The sequence below is a fragment of the Maniola jurtina genome, chromosome 28, assembly GCF_905333055.1.
Source record: "Maniola jurtina chromosome 28, ilManJurt1.1, whole genome shotgun sequence".
In the NCBI taxonomy this organism is placed as follows: Eukaryota; Metazoa; Arthropoda; class Insecta; order Lepidoptera; family Nymphalidae; genus Maniola; species Maniola jurtina.
This window is the reverse complement of record NC_060056.1, coordinates 4,954,355-4,975,487: the sequence shown is the minus strand read 5'-3', so window position 1 is coordinate 4,975,487 and position 21,133 is coordinate 4,954,355. Positions and strand designations below refer to the sequence as shown.

Below are 21,133 nucleotides of genomic sequence, written 5' to 3'. Positions count from 1 at the left end.
GTCAATAAAGATGGAACCTTGTCACATTAATGTGTACAAATGAGACACAACCACCGAACTCTATTATTATTAATACTAATACACGCTGGACTTGTGATTGCCGACAGGATTGATATCTACGTCGCATCGGTTCGGTTTCGACAATTTCACTGTCGATACGGTTATTCTGAATTGAAAATACATCTTACCGTACGATAACTTACCGAATCGATCGACAATTATGTTATCGAAGTGTTCTGAATCGGCCTGCAGTTTTGATGCAACATGACTTTCATCATTTTGGTGCTGATAGGTGAAGTGAGCGTCATGTAAGCGTACTCGGAACTAAATATTAATGACGAGACATCGGTCAACATAGTATTAACACAAAGAAGATTTGATGCAGTGTCAATTATTATAATTCACGCTGTACGCTCGGAGGAGCGCTTGGAAGTAACTAGCACGAAAATAACTGTCATTTTGTATGGTACAGCTGACACCTTTTCCAGCGTTCTTGTATATATTACCTACGTCCATTTCATGTTAGGATGCAATCAGATACAATAAAATCATTATTCACGAGCATCTTACGAAAGATAAATTACATTCGTCACAATGGAAAGACGTCTACAGATTTTGCAATGGATATATCTAGCATCCATTTTGGGACACACAGCTTGTAATGAGTAAGTTTAACATTTTCAAAAATAAAAAATAAAATAATAGGTACCTTGCAACCATTGATGTTAAGTCTATGCCTGCAACTAACCCCTGGAAACCCTAAAAAACCGGCCAAGAGCGAGTCAGACTCGCGCACTGAGGGTTCCGTACTCGGGTATTTCTTCCGACATTTTGCAGGATAAGTAAACGGTAATTACGGTCAAGACGCGGTAATAACGAAAGTACAATCTGAATGATTTCACGACATTTGTCGAGCTTGTCGCCATCTCGGCGAGTCACTCAGACATGTGCTTTCGGGATGTTCGGCGCTTGCCAACACTGAGTATCTGCACAGACACAACCAAGCAGCCAAAATCCTTCACCAAGAGCTTGCTCTGAAGTACGATTTCCTTGATGAGAGGTATTACAAGTACACACCGGTGCCGGTACTCGAGCGCGACGGAGTCCTGCTCTATTGGGACCGGTCCATCATCACGGACAGGACTATTCTACCGAATAAGCCTGACATCGTGGTGGTGGACCGGGCACAGTCGAGGGTGTTTTTGGTGGACATCACCAATCCATATGACGAGAACCTCGTGAGAGCTGAGACGGAGAAAAAGCGCAAGTATCTCGATCTGGCTCACGAGGTTTCCGACATGTGGCATGTGGAGTCCACTGAAATCATCCCTATCGTAATATCTGCAAACGGGTTGACCCCAGTCAGCCTCGCTCACCATCTGAGGCGACTGGGGTTCCGTGGCAGTTCGCTCACAGCCAGGATGCAAAAAGCGGTCTTACTAGACTCGGCTAGGATTCCGCCGGTTTTTCAACCTGACCCCAGACCCCCGGTCGTTTGGTCTCCCCTGCCGGGGTGTAATCCTCCGCTCGTACAAATATGTATTTATGTAACGAGTATGTAGGTTTATTTATTTTTATGTATGTAAGTATATTAAATTTCGTTTCGGCTTTTTTACTATGTATTTTTTTATTTTGTACACGGGCGTGAGAGTATAGAATATACCTACACTAATAATAGTAATATATTTATTTTTTGGTTGCGGTGATTTTCTTCAAGTCTATAAAATTATGCCTACCTACGGCTACTACTCAAATATTGTTGAAATAATTAACTAATTAGATAATTTCTTAATCACGAAAATCTTTCCTCAAAACTCACGAGGTCAATGTCAGTTGATAAGATTAATGGGTTAAAATAATATCATTTTTTTTAAATTCATGTTTTGCATAATTACCTAGAAATTACGATCTCAAGTAGGTACATTTTGTACATGTACTTACTTAATAATAATTTATTTATTTCGCATATTGTAACAAAATTTGCGTTCTTTTAAAATTAATATAACATGATATCTATTGATGTAGGAACTAACAAAATTAATAGAATCTGTTCAGCATTTTATGAAGAATCAATGGTGGCAGTACACAAGCGCTCATTCCTTCTTCGTGTTTAAAATTAACTATTACAATTTCTGAACGTTTCGACTACGTCAAGGGACTTCGTCTGTGTTGGTGTTAGCTGGCGGGCGTGTTCTGCCTTTTTGGAGTGTTTTTTTTTTTGTTAAAACTGACTGGAAAGCGCTCTAAGGGGGTGCCGTGCGTGTGTCGGCGAGCGCCGGCACAGACGGGGTCCACACTTGTATAGTTTAACTAACTCGTTACAAATAACTACAAACTTGACATTGGCTAATCTTTGTAAAGCCAGACGAGAGAGGAAAAAAAAGGAAACGTCAAATGAAGTCTAATGTCAAATTCAAAATTCGATTTTGACATTTGCAAAGTAAATAAACCACTTTGCTCCTTTTTTACGTTTTTGTAAACATTTTTTTTAATATAATAAATCCTTATTTTAAAGTAAATTCTTGTGCTAAAGCGCAGCCAAACAATATAAGTGCGAGTTAAAGAGCAATTTGTATAGTTAAGGTACATAGTTTTTTGTTAATGTTTAATAATTCAATGTTATCACAACAGAGTACGTTATCAGCCAGGAAAATTACGCAAGATCGTTTCCTTGGACGTAATTAACATAACCAGATATGCTGAGCCGTTAAAACCAGCCGACCTGTAGTATGTCCACCGAAATATGTTTTGATATGCGTTGCAACTAAGAAGACCATGGGGTACCTACTTTGTAATTAGATTAGGTTCATCATCATTTTATCAGCCTGTAAACGTCTACTGTTGAATTACGAGCAAGATGAAACCTAAAACCCGACTGCGATCGTCTTAATAAACGCTGAAATATTGGACTAAAATTGTTTTTCGGTCGCTTGGCATATTTTAATGTTATTGAACTTTTATATGCATGAGCTCAGAATTTTCTCCTCTTTCATTTGACATCCCACTCGATACAATAGCAAAAAATATATTTGGAGACCTTCACTTTTTTTGATGTAACATCCGTTAGGTCAGTTTTTTCATCTATACTAATAAATAAAATTGGAGTGTCTGTCTGTAATTTCGAAATAACTACGTCATATTAAGCTCATACGGTTATTTGAACAATACCAACACTGAATCACACGTTTTTAAAATTTTTGTCTGTCTGTCTGTCTGTCTGTTTGAAAAGGCTAATCTTTGGAACGGCTGAACCGATTTTGACGGGATTTTCACAGATAAGTAGAGGATTGATCAGGGTGTAACATAGGCTACTTTTTTAACCGACTTTCAAAAAGGGAGTTGTGTTTTTCTACCTATGTACACCGAAATCTCTGAGATTTCTGAACCGATTTGCGTCGTTTCTTTTTTAATCGATAGAGGAACTTTGCGACATTGTTTTATAAAAAATTTGGATTCCGACTCCTCAATCCTGATGCTGCAGGGGACCTGACCAATCCACGCGGGCGAAGCTGCGGGCATCAGCTAGTATAAAATATAGCCTATATCACCCGGACCTTTACAACAAATCAATTGACACTTCATTCATCAAAATCGGCCCAGTAGCTTAGGTACATTCCAATAATCCAACACCCTCTGGTTTTTAATAGTGCCGGATTAGTGAGATTATACTGAACTTGTATGAATTATTATTATTGCAGAAGTAGCTGATACCCGTGACTTCGTTCGCGTGGATGTAGGTTTTTAAAATTCCTGTGGGAACTCTTTGATTTTCCGGGATTAAAAGTAGCATATGTGCTAATCCAGGGTATAATCTATCTCCATTCCAAATTTCAGCCCAATCCGTCCAGTAGTTTTTGTGTGAAGGAGTTAAAAACATACACACACACACACATACACACAAACTTCCGCCTTTATAATATTAGTGTGATTATTATTGCAGGATTCTTAGTTAAAATTCATTGTATAAGAGATTCAATATAAAAACATAACCAGTTTTCTTCAATGTCAAGTCTAATTCTAAAACATGACGGCAGTTGTGTTTACAAAATTATCTTATTTGTTAGATTTCTGATCCTATCACTCACACAATAATAAGGCCAAATTGCACCTCTCTATACTTTTGATTTGCTTTTATGTGTTTTTAACCCCCGACCCAAAAAGAGGGGTGTTATAAGTTTGATGTGTGTATCTGTGTATCTGTCTGTGGCATCGTAGCTCCTAAACTAATGAACCGATTTTAATTTAGTTTTTTTTTCTTTGAAAGGTGGCTTAATCGAGAGTGTTCTTAGCTATAATCCAAGAAAATCGGTTCAGTCGTTTGAAAGTTATCAGCTCTTTTCTAGTTACTGTAACCTTCACTTGTGGGGGGTGTTATTAATTTTTAATTTACACTTGTCTCTGTACTCATTTTTGTGGTGTACAATAATTTATTCATTCATTCTTAATAATGGTACTACTTCTCTCAGGATAAAAATGTGGTTATATCCCAGACCTTTCCATATTCTGCATCTACAAAAATATAATCTACCAAACATTTGTGATGGGTCAATCGGTGTTTTTAGTAGATATGTTGTTAGGAAATTTTTATATATTAGGGAGAAGAGTAATGTCCTCCGTGTGTCTGTCCGTCCGTTTTGCATGCTCTCCAAGGCAAGGAGGTAACCAAATTTGGAGAAGAGGTCAAATTTGGACCTCTAATGTTGGTTACCTATCTATTTACCACCTTGGTTTCAAAATTGTAGACCTGAGTATTTCATACTAATTTCAACTTGACAAATCCTGAGAAAAAGGATCTTGACAGGCAAATATTATAATCTTTTATAAAATTCCACAATCAATTTTGGACTTGCCTTTACACAAGTTTAAATATCTATTAAAACTAAGCTCCTGAAAAAAGCATATTATACGAGTACAATCGAAGATTATGTAAATGATAAAAGAGTGTGGATTTGACCTGCAGCTCGCTCCAGCAATGCGCGGGACTTCAATTACTTTTATACATGTCATAATATTGTATATGAAATCTTTGAAAAGAGCAACCGCCGAGTTTCTTGCTGGTCCTTCTCGGTAGGAATGGCATTCCGAACCAGTGGTAGATGCTTTTCACCAATCAAAAGTACTTATAAAAGTCTAATTGTAGAAAAATATTTTGAATTTGAATTTGAAAATCTTTGTTCCTTTTGAGGTATGGATCCCTAGAATAAATCTTTATTTATTACAGGTCTACCATGCCTCAGTCATATGACACTATAGTCATAGGACTGGGTTCAGCCGGCACCACAGCTGCGTCTACGTTAGCCAGAGCTGGCAGACGAGTGCTGGCTTTGGAAGCGCAAGACAGAATCGGTGGAAGGGTGTGGACTGTGCCCTTTGGAGACGGATTAGTGGAGGTTGGAGCCGAATGGTTAGACTTCTTTATCCTGGGTTTCTTTTCTGAACTTAGACGTAATCTCCTGTACGTGAAACCACTTGGGCGGCTCCCCACTGGATCACCCCAGCCAGTCAAGCTCGCTGCAAGCCAAGCAGGCCACCCAGATAGGTAAGGACTTCGGGGAGTCGTGGCGTGCAGGCCATAGAGGCATAAAAGTACTGCTTACCTTATGCCCGCGACTTCGTTCGCGTGGATGTAGGTTTTGTAAAATTCCCGTGGGAACTCTATGATTTTCCGGGATAAAAAAGTAGCCTATGTGCTAATCCAGGGTATAATCTATCTTTATTCTAAACAGCCCAATCCGTCCAGTAGTTTTTGCGTGAAGGAGTAACAAACATACACACACACACACACACATACAAACTTTCTCCTTTATAATATTAGTGTGATTTCTCACCGAGAATGCTAAACAAGCTGTCAATAGGAACTTCATGTTGATAGCGTTTGTATTACATTAAGAGAACTGACTCTCTTGTGAGTTATGGGGAAATAATAACGCAGATTAGCAGTGGATGAACTGGATCACTTTTATTAGGTATAACAAATTAATTTAGAGAGCTAATTAATACATGTCGATGCCGCCATCATGGTTGCCCAAGAGAAAGAAGCTAAGTAAAGGTTGGCTGTCAAACAGCAAACACTATTGGTTGTCTGTGGTCTTAGATGAAAATCAGGGTTGCCAAGTCATTTATAAATTGACCCCTAATTTTCATATTTACAACACTTCCCCTCATGCGTAACATGAGAAAAACATTACAATGTAGAACAACATTAAACATTAATAACTCAGATTAATTAAATACAACAATCTCCACATTGTCTATCTCATGTCTAGCATGACTGTGTATAAACCAATCATCTCAAAACCTTTATATTCCAAATGACTGACTAATAAAAAGATCAAACTTAAAAATCCCTATGACTCTGTACTTTTCATACCCAAGTCATTAACAAAACCCAAATATTTAAAGCTAGACAAGGGCTTTGTAAACAAGTCAGCCAACATATTATCAGACCGTAAATAGTTAACACTAACATCCTTATTCCTTACAAAATCTTTTACAAAATGATAGCGAAGGTCAATATGCTTAGTCTTTTTGTGGCAGTATTCTCTAGTCTCAAGCAATTTTAGTGCACTTTGATTATCACTAAAGATTCTACAACAATAATGTTTATCAAAAATTTCAAACAAAAAATTTCTAATAAAACATACTTCTTTGCACGAATCACTTAGGGCTAAGTACTCAGCTTCAGTACTTGAAAGCGCAACGCATCGCTGCTTGCGCGACTCCCAACATACAGTGGAGTCGCCAATCTTTACAACAAAACCACTATAAGACCGCCTGTCCACGACATCATTGGCCCAGTCAGCATCTGCAAACACTGACATATCAAAAGTACCAGATTTGACAAAAACTAATTTTTTATTTATGGTACCATGCAAATATCTTAATATCCTTTTTGCAGCCAACCAATGATCTCGTGTGAATGCTGTATTAAATTGGCTTAAATAACTTAAAGCATAAGTGATATCAGGCCTAGAGCATACTGACAAATACATTAGGCATCCAATCAACTCTCTATATGGATAAACAGTGTCATCTAAAATATTATCACCAGAGCCTTTCTCCAGTTTATTAACAACCATCGGTGTAGAGACACTTTTACAATTTGTCATACCAAAACGTTCTAACAACTTCACAATATAGTCTGATTGGTCAAATACAATAGTTCCACTAGTTCTATCTCTATGTATTTTTATGCCTAAACAGTTCTTTATACTACCTAAGCGTTTACAACTAAATTCTGATTCTAGTAAATTATACAATTTGTCCTTTTCCTTAGAGCTATTAGTAAAGATATAAAAATCATCAACATATAATGCTAGAATCGTTAGTTGCTTGTCATTTCTTTTCATATAAACACATGGCTCACAATTATTTTGTACATAGCCATTGCTAGTCAATAAAACATTAACACTATTATTCCACAGCCTACTTGCCTGTTTAAGACCATACAAACTTTTCTTTAAGAAACAAACTTTGGTCTTATCACTAGAAAAACCTACAGGCTGTTCCATATATATCCTTTCATCAAGCTTACTATGTAAAAAGGCTGTATTTATGTCCAAATGTTCTATGTCCATATTTAATTCATTAGCAATACAAAATAAAATTCGAAGTGTAGTATGTCTTACAACTGGTGAGAAAGTATCTGTATAATCAACACCAGACTTTTGACTAAACCCTCTTGCCACAAGACGAGCTTTATACTTTGTACAGTTACCAGACTCATCAGATTTCAGTTTAAAAACCCATTTACAACTAACTATATTGCAGTCCTTTGGTCTATCCACTAATTCCCAAACATTGTTCTTAATCAGAGAATTGTACTCTTCACTCATAGCGGTGAGCCAACAATCTTTATTAGGACTTGCCATTGCCTCATCAAAAGATTGAGGTTCGTCATAAATAAAACCATTTACCAAAAAAGATAAGTCTGATGAATCAGATAAATCATAATCTTGGAATCTTACCGGTTTTCTATTACGAGTAGAACGAACAGGTCGCTCGCAGCTAGAACTAGGAACCTCTAGTACTGTATCTTCCCCTCGAACGACTGTTTCGTTACTTACAGTGATGTCTGACTCGTTACTCTCTCCATCACTAGTTGCACTAGTTGCAGTCCCCTCTGCACTTTGGAAGGAGGACTCACCTGAAATTGGAGAAGAAAACACTTCATCATCAAGATTTTGGCTAGAATAATCATTCTTACTAGTAAGGCCAGTATCATTGCTGCCATTACTGTCATCACAAGAAATATCAATATTATTCTCATTTGGATTATTGCTTTGCATATCCATATTAATATTATTATTATCACAGCTATTATTTTCAATAGGATCATTGCTTTGCATGTCCATATTAATATTATTATTACTTATTCGGTTGCTTTGCATACCTACATCACTATGAATAAGAATATTACTATCTAAATTAGAATGACTGTCACAGTGGTTTATAAACTGGTTTTCAAAAAATATTACATTCCGAGAAACAATAATCTGCTTAGGATTCAAGGGATCAATCAATCTATAGCCTTTAGTATGCTCACAATAGCCAACAAAGATACAACTTCTAGATTTTGAATCAAGCTTATCTCTCTTCACCTGTGGAATGAGTGTCATAGCACGGCAACCAAAAACACGTAGATGGCTCAGGTTGACTTTGTGACCTGTCCATACCTCCTCAGGAGTTTTATTGGGAACAGCTGCAGTAGGGCTTCTATTTTTAAGATATATAGCTGTAGAAATAGCTTCTCCCCAATATTCTTTAGGAAGATTTGCTTCAAGAAGCATACAACGAGCTTTCTCAAAAAGTGTTCGGTTAAGCCTTTCAGAGACACCATTTTGAGATGGACTATATGGAGCAGTAGTTTGATGGACTATACCCTCACTTTTTAAAAACTTGGAGAACTCAGCACTGCAATATTCCCCACCTCTATCAGTACGCAGACATTTAATAAAATAACCAGTTTGTTTCTCAACAGTTGCTTTAAAAATCTTAAATTTGGACAAAACTTCAGATTTATATCTCATTAAATAGCCATATGACTTTCTAGAAAAATCATCGGTAAACGTTACCAGATATCTAGACCCACCCAGACTCCTTACCGGCATTGGACCACACACATCTGAGTGTAAAAGCTCCAACAACTGCTTGGAACGTTTAGCTTCACCCCTAGGAAACTTTTGCACTGCTTGCTTCCCCTCAACGCACGACACACACTGGTTAGTGGCTGTACCATGCTGAGTCGAGTTAGCATTAATACCAACAGCAAGTTTACGGAGAACACTTACCCCTCGGAGACTCAAATGTCCAAGCCGCTTATGCCACAAGCATAAGTCCGGTGTATCCTTGGCTCCCTCTGTGTCAAGCGAACTTTGTGGCGTTGGCACAGCATTCACATTATTTGCAGCAAAAGAATGCTCCTGTGAATCATATAAAACATTGTCCAAAATATAAATTCCCCCCTGTCTAGTGGCAGAAACAACAAGAAATTCCCCATCGAAAACATAACATCTAGTTTTACTAAACTTCACAGATAAAGCCTTCTCACATAATTTACAAACACTAATTAAATTAGTTGAGAGGTCAGGTATATACAGAACATCTGTTACCAGCTGTGATTTGTTATTTTTCATTGGAATTACAACATCACCATAACCTAGACATCTTAGGGTACTACCGTTAGCAACTTGCACAGTCTTATCACACTTTGATAACTTAATAAACCACTGTAAGTCCTTACACATATGTCTTGATGCACCTGAGTCCACAATCCAGTCCTTGCTCTCGAATACTCCATTACTTTGAGCTGCTAGTGCTGTTCCTGGATTACTTTTCTGTTCCTTCTTAAATTTGTAACATTGAAACTTTTTGTGACCAGGACGGAGACAAAAATGACAAACAGGTACCTTCTTAGTCCTTTGCTTAGATAGCAGGGCCATGTCGTCTTTGCTCTCAGTACGGCCTCTGCGTTGCTCTTCTTGCAACAACCGAGTACGGACTAGATCACTTGAAATTGTACCTGTGCAGGCAACAGCTTCGAGACTAGACACAATTATATCATATTCTTGTGGAAGGCCGCTCAAGATAATCTCTGCAACCTCAGCATCTTCTATAGCTCTTCCAATATCAGTCAACTGCTGGACAAGAGTCGTTATATATTCAAAGTATGCATTCATACTATTAAAATCTGCATAGCTAGCACGGTGCAGCTGTCTTAATAAAGCTACACGTCTGCCAAATCCTTTATCTTCGAACACTGCGCTTAATTTGTCCCAGGCTTGCTTAGCTGTGTTTGCATTTCTAATATATTGCACACATGTGGGCTTCACAGCTAAACTAATACGGGCAAGAGCACGTAAATCTCTAGATGGGTCGACAGGCTCAGTACCTTCAATACATGACCATAAGTCATCTATGATCAAGGTGTGGCGCATGTTGAATTTCCATATGTTGTAGTTACTAATACCTTCCAATTTTTCGAACGGTAAGTTGTGATGATGCAGATGGTTAATTAACGCTCCAGAAGCCATTGTCCAATATTTTCACGACGTACTTACAAGTGGCAGATCGCTGACGCAAACAAGCTTTGCGAGAAACGCCGCGCCGCTCACCTCGTGGCGTGGTCGTGACGCAGTTACCGTAAAATACCTTTCCAATTCCAGCGTCGCTCCAGCCCATAACCTCTTGTGAGTTATGGGGAAATAATAACGCAGATTAGCAGTGGATGAACTGGATCACTTTTATTAGGTATAACAAATTAATTTAGAGAGCTAATTAATACATGTCGATGCCGCCATCATGGTTGCCCAAGAGAAAGAAGCTAAGTAAAGGTTGGCTGTCAAACAGCAAACACTATTGGTTGTCTGTGGTCTTAGATGAAAATCAGGGTTGCCAAGTCATTTATAAATTGACCCCTAATTTTCATATTTACAACAGACTCAACGTTCATTAGTTATTAATTCGTCAAGAAATAGAAACCTACCTAAATAATGCTTATCCTGGCTTTAAGCCTTGTGCACGCCACTGCTGGAGAGCCAATGTTAGCTTCTCGTTGGCCAGATACACCACTGCATTTAAGCAGTATGTGTTCCGGTATGTCATCACCCTCCATGGTTCATAGCCATAGAGGTCGGTCGGTGCCTCAGTCATGTGCCACTAGTCAAATGACCCCATGGTCATGGAACTGGGTTCAGCGGGCGCCACAGCTGCGTCAACGTTAGCTAGAGCTAACGTTTAGCTAGAGCTGGCTGAAGAGTGCTGGCTTTGGAAGCTCAAGACAGGATCAGTAGAAGGGTGTGGACTGTGCCCTTTGGAGACGGATTAGTGGAGGATGGAGCCGAATGGTAAGACTTCTTCTTTATCCTGGGTTTCTTTTCCGTACTTAGACCTAGTCTCCTGTGCTCTTTGGAGATGGAGTTGTGGAGGTTGGAGCTAAATGGTGAGACTTAATAAGACAGCTACTTATAGTCACTATCATCATGATCAACTCGTCGCTGGCTCACTACTGAGTACGAGACCCGTCTTAGAATGAGAAGGGTATCTGGTAGTTTATCTGGTGGAAGGCTTCGGCTGTGGCTAATTACCACCCTACCGGCAAAGCCGTATCGTTCCGGTAAGATTTCGGTACATGTAGAAACTAAAGGGGTATGGGTTTAATATGAACTGCCATACCCCTCCCAAATTAGCTCGCTTCTATCTTAGACTGCATTATCACTTACCACCAGGTGAGATTGCAGTCAAGGGCTAACTTGTATCTGAATACAAAGGGCTTAGCCATAGTTCATGGGTAAGTGCCAACTTTAGGGTGCCAACTAGACCCATTACTAAGCCTCCGCTGTCCGTTTGTACCTACCTCTGTCTGTTTGTCGGTCTGTCAGTCCGTCTGGGCGTTGAGAGAATTAAAATTTTCCGAGAACGTGTATTTCTTTTACCACTATAACAACAAATACTCAAAATTCCAAAATAACTGCTATGAAAAAAAAAGAAGATAGATAGAAAGACTTTATTGCACACAAAAACACATGTAAAGGTATACAACACAGAAAGAAGAAAAACAGACAAAACAATTGTGTGCAAAGGCGGCCTTATTGCTTAGAGCAATCTCTACCAAGCAACCTTTGCTGAAAGGAGAAGCTAGTGTTAAAAGAAGTTATTTCATGTGCAAGTACGGAACCCTCCGTATGCGAGTCCGACTCGCACCTGACCAGTTTTTCTTTTATGCTTTTTATAGGATCCATGGGACAGGTCTCAGCAGAGTCTACGAGACTGCGTTAAAAAACAACATATCAGTGGTGCCCCAGGACTTAACCTTCAATGTATACCAGTCAGATGGCAGTCGAGCCAACAATGTACTGGTCAATGAACTGTTGGAATTTTGCTTAGAGGCTGTGGAGCACCCTCCAGAGAAACCTGAGACATTGGGGAAGTTCCTTACTAGACAGTAAGTCTTAATTATAACTTCCTAGATGTTTTTAGGGTTCCGTACCTCAAAAGGAAAAACGAAACCCTTATAGGATCACTTTGTTGTCTGTCTGTCTGTCCGTTTGTCCGTCCGTCCGTCGTGTCTGTCAAGAAAACCTCCAGGGTACTTCCCGTTGATATAGAATCATGAAATATGGCAGGTAGGTAGGTCTTATAGTACGAATACAGGAATAAATCTGAAAAGCGCGAATTTGTGGTTATATCGTGTGAAAAAAAAAAACTGTGTTTCAATTTTCAAACTAAGATAATTATACCAAGTCAGGTATCATATGAAAAATCTGTGGCATTGTAGCCCCTAAATTAATGAACCGATTTTAATTTAGTTTTTTTTTTGTTTGCCTGTCAAACAAAAAAAAACTAAATTAAAATCGGTTCGAATGGCTTGATCGAGAGTGTTCTTAGCTATAATTCAAGAAAATCGGTTCAGCCGTTTGAATGTTATCAGCTCTTTTCTAGTTACTGTAACCTTCACTTGTCGGGGGTGTTATAAATTTTTAATTTACATTTGTTCACTATAGGTAAGCGCTTGACCACAATCACACCTGATGGAAAGTGATGATGTGGTCTAAGATGGGACGCGTTTACCTAGAAGGTGCCTATTCACTCTTGTTTTAAAGATACCCGGATTGTAATTGGTAGGAAACACAGATCGCGGAAGAGTATTCCAAACCTTAGCCATGTGTATGAGGAATATTAGACTTTGTCTGCGTGGACTACCTACACAAATTTCAAACTCTTTTACCCCATCGGGGATTGTATTTTCAAAAATGCTTTCTTGGCTGATGTCTACATTATAACTATCTGCATGCCAAATTTCAACCCGATCCATTTAGTAGTTTGAGCTGTGCGTTGATTGATCAGTCAGTCAGTCATCTTTTCCTTGTATAAGTTTAGATTTTATGCTATAACTATACACACATTATCTAGTAATGACACAACATCGTTTGTTTTATTGTTTTTTTATCACATTTTTTTAATTATTCTAATTGTAAAAGAATTTGGTATTTAGTTAAAAAAAAACCAAAAATATTCATAACTTTTAGGGAAATTTAAATATGGCCATGCTGTAGATTTTTTTTTTGTTGGAAATGACCTCCTCTATTTCCCTATCGCGTTTGATCCACGACTTTATGACCATATTAGAACTAGATGATGTCTGCGACTTCGTCTGCGTGGATTTAGTTTTTTTTAATCCTGTGGAAACTCTTTGATTTTCCAGGATAAAAAAAGTGCAACTTTCCACAATGCAAGCTACCTCTGTACCAAACCCATAAATCGGTTTAACAGTTGGGCTTTTAAGAATCCCGTGGGAACTCTTTGATTTCCCGGGATAAAAAGTAGCTTATGTCCTTCCACGGGGTGTCAGCTAACTCTGTATCAAATTTCGTCAGAATCGGTTAAACTGTTGGACCGTGAAAAGGTAGCAGATAGACAGACAGACACACTTTCGCATTTATAATATTAGTATGGATTATGTGAAAACCGGCAGACGTTGGGGCCCCAAGTCCCTGGAATGGTGACCTTGCACCGAAAAGCGTAGCGTTAGACCTCCTACCGTTTTCATAAATTGTAATAGCTTTAAATTATTTTTCCAGATTAATGGACTATCTAAAAGAAAAGCATCCAGAGGTACTCCAAAACCAGGATTTCCTGGACGAATTCCTGGAATTGATGAACCTGATCATGAACAACTATGAGGCTTCCAACGACTGGAATGATGTTAGTGCACAGACAAATTACGCTGAGTTAGCTGGTCATCAACACATGAGCTGGCACCGATATGGATATAAGACCTTCTTTGACATACTGTTGGTGAGAATTTTGACACTTTTGAGAAAAAAAAACAATAAATTTTGGGGGTTCCCCATACTTAGAACTGAAACTCAAAATTTTTTTTCATCAAACTCATATGTGTGGGGTATCTATGGATAGGTATTCAAAAATGATATTGAGGTTTCTAATATCATTTTTTTTAAACTGAATAGTTTGCGCGAGAGACACTCCAAAGTGGTAAAATGTGTGTCTCCCCCCTGTAACTCCTAAAATAAGAGAATGATAAAACTAAAAAAAATATATGATGATACATTACTATGAAAACTTTCACCGATAATTGGTTTGAACGAGAACTAGTAAGTATTTTTATTTAATACGTCATAAAAAATTAAAATGTGTTTAAACTTTCAAAGTAAGATTACTATACCAAGTGGGGTATCATATGAAAAGGCTTTACCTGTATATTCTAAAACAGATTTTTATTTATTTTTATGCATAATAGTTTTTGATTTATCGTGCAAAATGACGAAAAAAATACCCATGTACGGAACCCTCGGTGCGCGAGTCTTACTCGCACTTGGCCGGTTTTTTAATATTAGTATATACAAAAAAAAAATAGATTGTTTTCGTCCACAGAACAGATACAACAATGGTCCAGGTTGGCCAACCTTAGAAATTAAACTGAACACAGAGGTGATAAAAATAAAATGGCCGAAAAACTCGATGGGTAAAGTGCAGGTTGTCTGCAAAGATGGCACCGTATATACAGCTGATAATGTCATAGTTACCGTTTCTGTTGGAGTGTTGAAAGAAAGGTTTGTTTTACACTCATCTTAATACCAGAGTAATTCTAATCCGTAATAATAATACATACGAAAGTGTGTCTGTCTGTCGGGCTGTCTGTCTGTCGGGCTGTCTGTCTGTCGGACTGTCTGTCTGACCGTCTGTCTGATGTCAAGATCCTCAATGGCAGACTGGTATATTAACCACTGAGCTATCATGCACTATTTTTATCTTACAGACATACAAATCTATTCGACCCGCCACTACCACAAAATAAAATACAGTCCATAGAAAATATCCCCATGGGTGTAATGGACAAAATCATTTTGAGCTTCGACGACATTGGGTTACCGAATGGGACATTTTTTGGGTTTTTATGGAGGGGGGAGGAAAAGAGGAAAGTTAGTAAGGAGGATTTTTGGACGACTAGGATTTTCGGGTGCAGTACGCCTATGGGTTCGAAAACAGCACTAACTTTTTGGACTAGCGGCGAAGTTGGTAAATTGGTATGTATTTTTTCAACATGTTTTTAGGGTTCCGTTTTCGAAGGGGACCCAACGCTACTAATTGCTTTATTAAAAACTTTATTACTAAGCCTGTCTGTCTATCTGTTAGCGGGCTGTATCTCATGAACTGTAATAAGTAGAGAGTTGAAATTTTTACTCGGACTTAGAAACATACTCTACGTTCTTGCTGGCTCTACTCAGTAGAACTTGAAATTGAAATTTAAAAAAAAATATCGCTTGTGCAATGGTACGGAACCCTCCGTGTGCGAGTCCGGCTCGTCCTTGACCGATTTTTTCATGTTTTCAGGTAGAAACGTTACCTGAGGACGTAGTTAAGAGGAAAGTGATGGAACTCTTGAGGAAGTTTATGGGAAAAATTGTAACTATATCAGAACCGACTGGTATGATAAGGTACGTGAACAAGATAAAGTGCGAGAGGTTATAAAAGGTAGTAGAATAGGGACAGCAAAGATAGAAAGTAATTTGATTTAATTTGTCCCTAGATCGACCTGGTATTCGAACCCGTTCACCCGTGGCAGCTATACATACGACAACCTCGTAGTCACCCAGTACCCAGACGCTCGAGCGAACCTGGCGGAGCCCTTGCGAGATGCGGCCGGGAGCCCTAGAGTCCTATTCGCGGGTGAAGCGACAGACTCCACGCACTTCTCTACAGTTCACGGCGCAAGTGATTCTGGGTACAGGGAAGCACAGCGGTTACTGCCCGGCAGTAAAGTTTAAAGTGTGTTGAAGAGAATTCTAAAGTAACCTAATCTTTTGAAGTGAAATCTAAAGTAAACTAATTTTTTTGGAGTGAAATCTAAAGTAACCTAATTTTTTTGAAGTGAAATTTAAAGAAACCTAACCTTATTGAAGTGAAATATAAAGTAACCTAACCTTTTTGAAGTGAACCTAAGCTAACCTAACCTTTTTTAAGTGAAATCTAAAGTAACATAACCTTTTTGAAGCAAAATCTACTGTAACCTAACCTTTTTGAAGTGAAATCTAAAGTAAATTAACCTTTTGAAGCCAAATCTAAAGTAACCTAACTCTTTGAAGCCAAATCTAAAGTTACCTAACCTTTTGAATCCAAATCTAAAGTAACCTAACTTTTTGAAGCCAAATCTAAAGCAACTTAACTTTTTGACCTAGCTAGCTAAGCTAGCCTAACCTTTTTTAAGTGAAATCTAAAGTAACATAACCTTTTTGAAGCTAAATCTACTGTAACCTAACCTTTTTGAAGTGAAATCTAAAGTAAATTAACCTTTTGAAGCCAAATCTAAAGTAACCTAACTCTTTGAAGCCAAATCTAAAGTTACCTAACCTTTTGAATCCAAATCTAAAGTAACCTAACTTTTTGAAGCCAAATCTAAAGCAACTTAACTTTTTGAAGCCAAATCTAAAGTAACCTAATTTTTTGAAGCCAAATCTAAAGTAACCTAACTTTTTTGAAGCCAAATCTAAAATAAATTACTCTTTTAAAGCCAAACCTAAAATAACCTAACTCTTTAAAGCCAAGTCCAAAGTAACCTAATATTTTTTTTACAACTAACCTAACCTACACCGATCCTTAAGTCCATAGACTTGAACTAAATAGAAAAAAATTACATGTTCCTAAGATAATGAATGACAAAATAAAAACAAGTATGCAATTAATATAAGAATAATTATAACTTATATTTACAGTAAACGTTATCTTTCCTTGAAAACCTTATATAAATAAATATCACAAAAACATAAAAAAAGCATTTACTTACATTTTTTGAACAGTACTTTTATCTATTTAAAACTCAAAAGTTCAAATAAAGTCAGACTCGCGCACTGAGGGTTCCGTACTCGAGTATTTTTTCCGACATTTTGTACGATAAATCAAAATCTATTAGGCGTAACAGTAAATAAAAATCTGTTTAGAATGTACAGGTAAAAGCCCTTTCATATGATACCCCACTTGGTATAGTTATCTTACTTTGAAAATTGAAAAACATTTTTTTTTTTTTTTTAATGATGTAACTACTAATTCACGGTTTTCGGAGTTATTCCATTACTTGTGCTGTAAGACCTACCTACCTGCCAAATCTAGGTCAACGGGGAGTACCCTATAGGTTTTCTTGACAGACACGACGGACGGACAGACAGACAGACAACGAAGTGATCCTATAAGGGTCCTGTTTTTCCTTTTGAGGTGCAGAACACTAAAAACTAGTATAGTCCGTACAAAATGACTTCTCACGCGCCATTTTAACTCAATGGGGCAAAAGTCAAAAGTACAGTTTACCTTCTTTTTTTTTTCTCTCGTCTGGCTTTACAAAGATTAGCCAATGTCAAGTTTGTAGTTATTTACAAGTTAGGGAACTGTGGTATGGACTTCGTCTGTGCCGGCGCTCGCCGACACACGCCCGGCGCCCCTTTAGGGCGCTTCCCAGTCAGTTCCACCACCAAAAACACCAGTGAAACACAAAACCCGGCCACTTTTAACAAAAATCTACTATTTTTTATCTTAATAATATCTACTTTTTTTTTTCTTCATAATTACTGTCTATCTTTGCTGTACCTATTCTACTCCCTTTACAACCTCTCGCACTGCCAAGGGTCACTGGTAGAGATCTCTTATAGATATAAGTGCTTTCCTGTCCACTTTTTGTTTCCTTTTATTTATATTGTTACAACTTTCTGGTACAAATAAAAAATAAATAAATAAAAATAAAAATAAACTCTCCGAAAAGCAGAGCACGCGCGCCAGCAAACACCAACACAGACGAAGTCCAGGTTCACCTTTAAATTAATAAAAGACTAAATTCGCACTTTTAACGTGACAATTGACACAGAGCTAAAATTGCGCGTGAGATCTCAAAATGTATGCATTTATATTAAGTGAATAAAATATTGTAAAATTCAATAATTTATAAGCAAAAATTGTATAAAATATATATTGTAAAATATCAATAGGTAATTGCATAGCTTTTGAACCCGAGAAATTTCTATTTATTTATTTAATTGAGAAACATAAATAAACATATAAACTAAATGTATAACTGAATGTAAAAAATATATTATAGTTAAATAATATGAAGTTTGTAACTTTTATACAACCTTTAATAAAGCTATATTATTTCAAATGTTGTTTTTTTTTTCACTGATTCTCCACAATCTCTAAATTACTCTAAACAAGTGTAAATAAAAAATTTGAACAAGTGAAGATTACAGTAACTAGAAAAGAGCTGATAACTTTCAAACAGCTGAACCGGTTTTCTTCGATTAATTATTATAGTTAAAAAAGCTAATCAAGCCACCTTTCAAACAAAAAAAAACTAAATTAAAATCGGTTCATCAGTTTAGGAGCTACGATGCCACAGATAGATACACATGTCAAACCCCTCTTTTTGGGTCGGGGGTTAATAACCACTGTCTAAATTGCTTAAGTCTTTGTTGCTATCTCTTTCGCTAGCAGACAGACAGATAGACACACTTTCGCATTTATAATATTACATGTATAAAAATAGGTAGGTAGTTGGTATGGATTACAATTTCAATTATTTTTTACAGCTTTCTGTTAATTGAATGAATAAGTTAAGTACGTTTTGAATACCTAACTAGTTAATAAGTACAGCACGTAGATTACTCAACCAAAAATCCATACTTAAAATCATTTTTTCTTTCGTTTACTATGAAAATTTTGAAATTACAATTTACAATGGCAATTATCTACCTACTAATAATTAAAACCAATGGTTTACATTTAAAAAATGGGACAGAAATAGACGCAAATGAGAAAGGTTCACATTTAAAATATGAACATGTGAAAAAAGTTTGCTCGGAAAGGGTCCAGATTTGCAAAAGCAACGATACAGTGGTGTGTACGAAGAGGATTTTTGGCGGGAAAATGGAGTATAAGGATTTTGAAAACTCATGTTTTCTATTTTTGAACAATATGTGCAATGATTTCGGAAGAGGTAAGCACTGAAACCAGAAGTACTAAGGTAGGTAAAAGATTTCGCTTTAAGAGGGCTCCTCAGTCACTCGTTTCACACAATCGTAGTTCCAATTTCATTTGAATATTAAGCAACCAAAGTCCATGAAATTTTGCAGACATATTCTAGAAACTATATCTGTGTCTGTGGTGTTTTAGATTTTTCTAAAAATATGTAGTTTTAAAATTACAGGGGCTCAAAGATTCGTATGAAAAAATTAAGACCGCGTAACTTTGAAACCGAATATTTTAACAGAAATCTGGAAAACCACAGACACAGATATAGTTTCTAGAATATATCTGCAAAATTTCATGGACTTTGGTTGCTTAATATTCAAATGAAATTGGAACTACGATTGTATGAAACGAGTGACGGAGAGAGCCCTATTAATTTTAAATGATAAGAAAGCTTGGAATGAGTTGCTTAACAGCTTTGATGGTTCTAATAAGGTAAGTGATTTTGTGAAGTGGTGATAGTACAATTGTGTAAATTAAAAATTTATAACACCCCCGACAAGTGAAGGTTACAGTAATAACTAGAAAAGAGCTGATAACTTTCAAACGGCTGAACCGATTTTCTTGGATTATAGCTAAGAACACTCTCGATCAAGTCACCTTTCAAACAAAAAAAACCAAATTAAAATCGGTTCATTAGTTTAGGAGCTACGATGCCACAGACAGATACACAGATACACAGATACACACGTCAAACTCATAACACCCCTCTTTTTGGGTCGGGGGTTAAAAAATAATACACGTTTGAATTTGTTGTGGGCCCTTCTTCGAACCTTCGTAGCTTAAGTTTTTTTTACGTAATTATTTATCACCACTATCATGTTACAAATCTAACAATTCTGACCATCAAAACGTGTAAATAGTACCTACTTTGAATAAACAATTTTGAGTTTGTAGTAATAATGGTTTTTGGGTTTTCTTTGTTTTTAAGAGGGGTCTCTCCGTCACTCGCTCCATACAAACGTAGTTCGTCTCTCATTGGAATACTAACCAATCATACTCAATAGAATTTCGTAGAAACGTTCCGGGAACTAATATCTATGCTTGTGGTTTTCCAGATTTCCGTTAAAATATTCGGTTTCAAAGTTACGCGGTCTTAAAAATTCACGTACAAATCTTTGAGCCCCAGTAATTTTAATACTTACTACATATTTTTAGAAAAATCTAAAACACCACAGGTACAGATATTAGTTTCTAGAATATGTCTGCAAAATTTCATGGACTTTGGTTGCTTAATATTCAAATGAAATTGGGACTACGATTGCATGGAGTAAGTGACGGAGTGAGCCCTGTTTAAACCTTTTCAGAATATTCCATAGTGTCATCCGGAACTTGTAAACAACACTTCAATTCAAGAAGGCATTATCATACTTCTCATGATAAGACAACTATAAGTCATTTTGCTAGTACAAAGAAATGTGAGTATGCTAATTACGCATAAGTAGATAACTAGATACTTAGCTAAGTACCTATATTAATGCTAAGTATGATTATCACGATAATACATCATGATCAACGCATTGCCGGCCCACTACTGAGTACGGGTCTCCTCTCAGAGTGAGAAGGGTTAAGGCCATAGTCTGCCACGCTAGCCCAATGCGAATTG

At 37.2% G+C, this 21,133-nt stretch overlaps 2 protein-coding genes and 1 long non-coding RNA gene across 4 annotated transcripts in view; 2 read left to right on the top strand and 1 right to left on the bottom strand.

Moving 5' to 3' along the window:
* The first annotated feature begins 557 nt into the window (after positions 1–557).
* LOC123879459 (spermine oxidase-like) lies at positions 558–16,675 on the top strand. 2 transcript variants are annotated; one of them, XM_045927159.1, is made up of 8 exons: positions 558–665; positions 5,222–5,404; positions 12,233–12,442; positions 14,079–14,295; positions 14,893–15,071; positions 15,278–15,545; positions 15,853–15,956; positions 16,049–16,675. In XM_045927159.1, the coding sequence occupies exons 1-8, from the start codon at positions 595–597 to the stop codon at positions 16,284–16,286; spliced, it is 1,470 nt and encodes a 489-aa protein (XP_045783115.1). In that variant the 5' UTR covers positions 558–594; the 3' UTR covers positions 16,287–16,675. The 2 variants fall into 2 exon arrangements, with proteins under 2 accessions (XP_045783115.1, XP_045783116.1); XM_045927160.1 differs by lacking the exon at positions 558–665 and adding an exon at positions 2,432–2,583 and having other exon boundaries at positions 16,049–16,674.
* LOC123879472 lies at positions 16,572–17,069 on the bottom strand. Its single transcript, XR_006799010.1, has 2 exons — positions 16,865–17,069; positions 16,572–16,679 (listed from the first exon to the last, which is right to left on the bottom strand). It is a non-coding gene; the product is annotated as an uncharacterized LOC123879472 (long non-coding RNA).
* Positions 17,070–19,236: 2,167 nt separating this feature from the next.
* The window catches only part of LOC123879322, a 34,748-nt gene continuing 32,851 nt past the window's right edge, over positions 19,237–21,133 (top strand). The window contains exons 1-2 of the mRNA XM_045926967.1: positions 19,237–19,495; positions 20,835–20,945. Coding sequence (XP_045782923.1) covers positions 19,237–19,495; positions 20,835–20,945 — 370 coding nt within the window. The remainder of the gene's footprint in view (positions 19,496–20,834; positions 20,946–21,133) is intronic.

Bases quoted from the DNA above. Each gene is read 5' to 3' on its own strand.
- LOC123879459 (XM_045927159.1), top strand. From the start codon at position 595: ATGGAAAGACGTCTACAGATTTTGCAATGGATATATCTAGCATCCATT. The intron at 5,405-12,232 runs GTTAGACTTCTT...TGCTTTTTATAG, and splicing joins GTGGAGGTTGGAGCCGAATG to GATCCATGGGACAGGTCTCA. The intron at 15,072-15,277 runs GTTTGTTTTACA...TTTATCTTACAG, and splicing joins GTTGGAGTGTTGAAAGAAAG to ACATACAAATCTATTCGACC.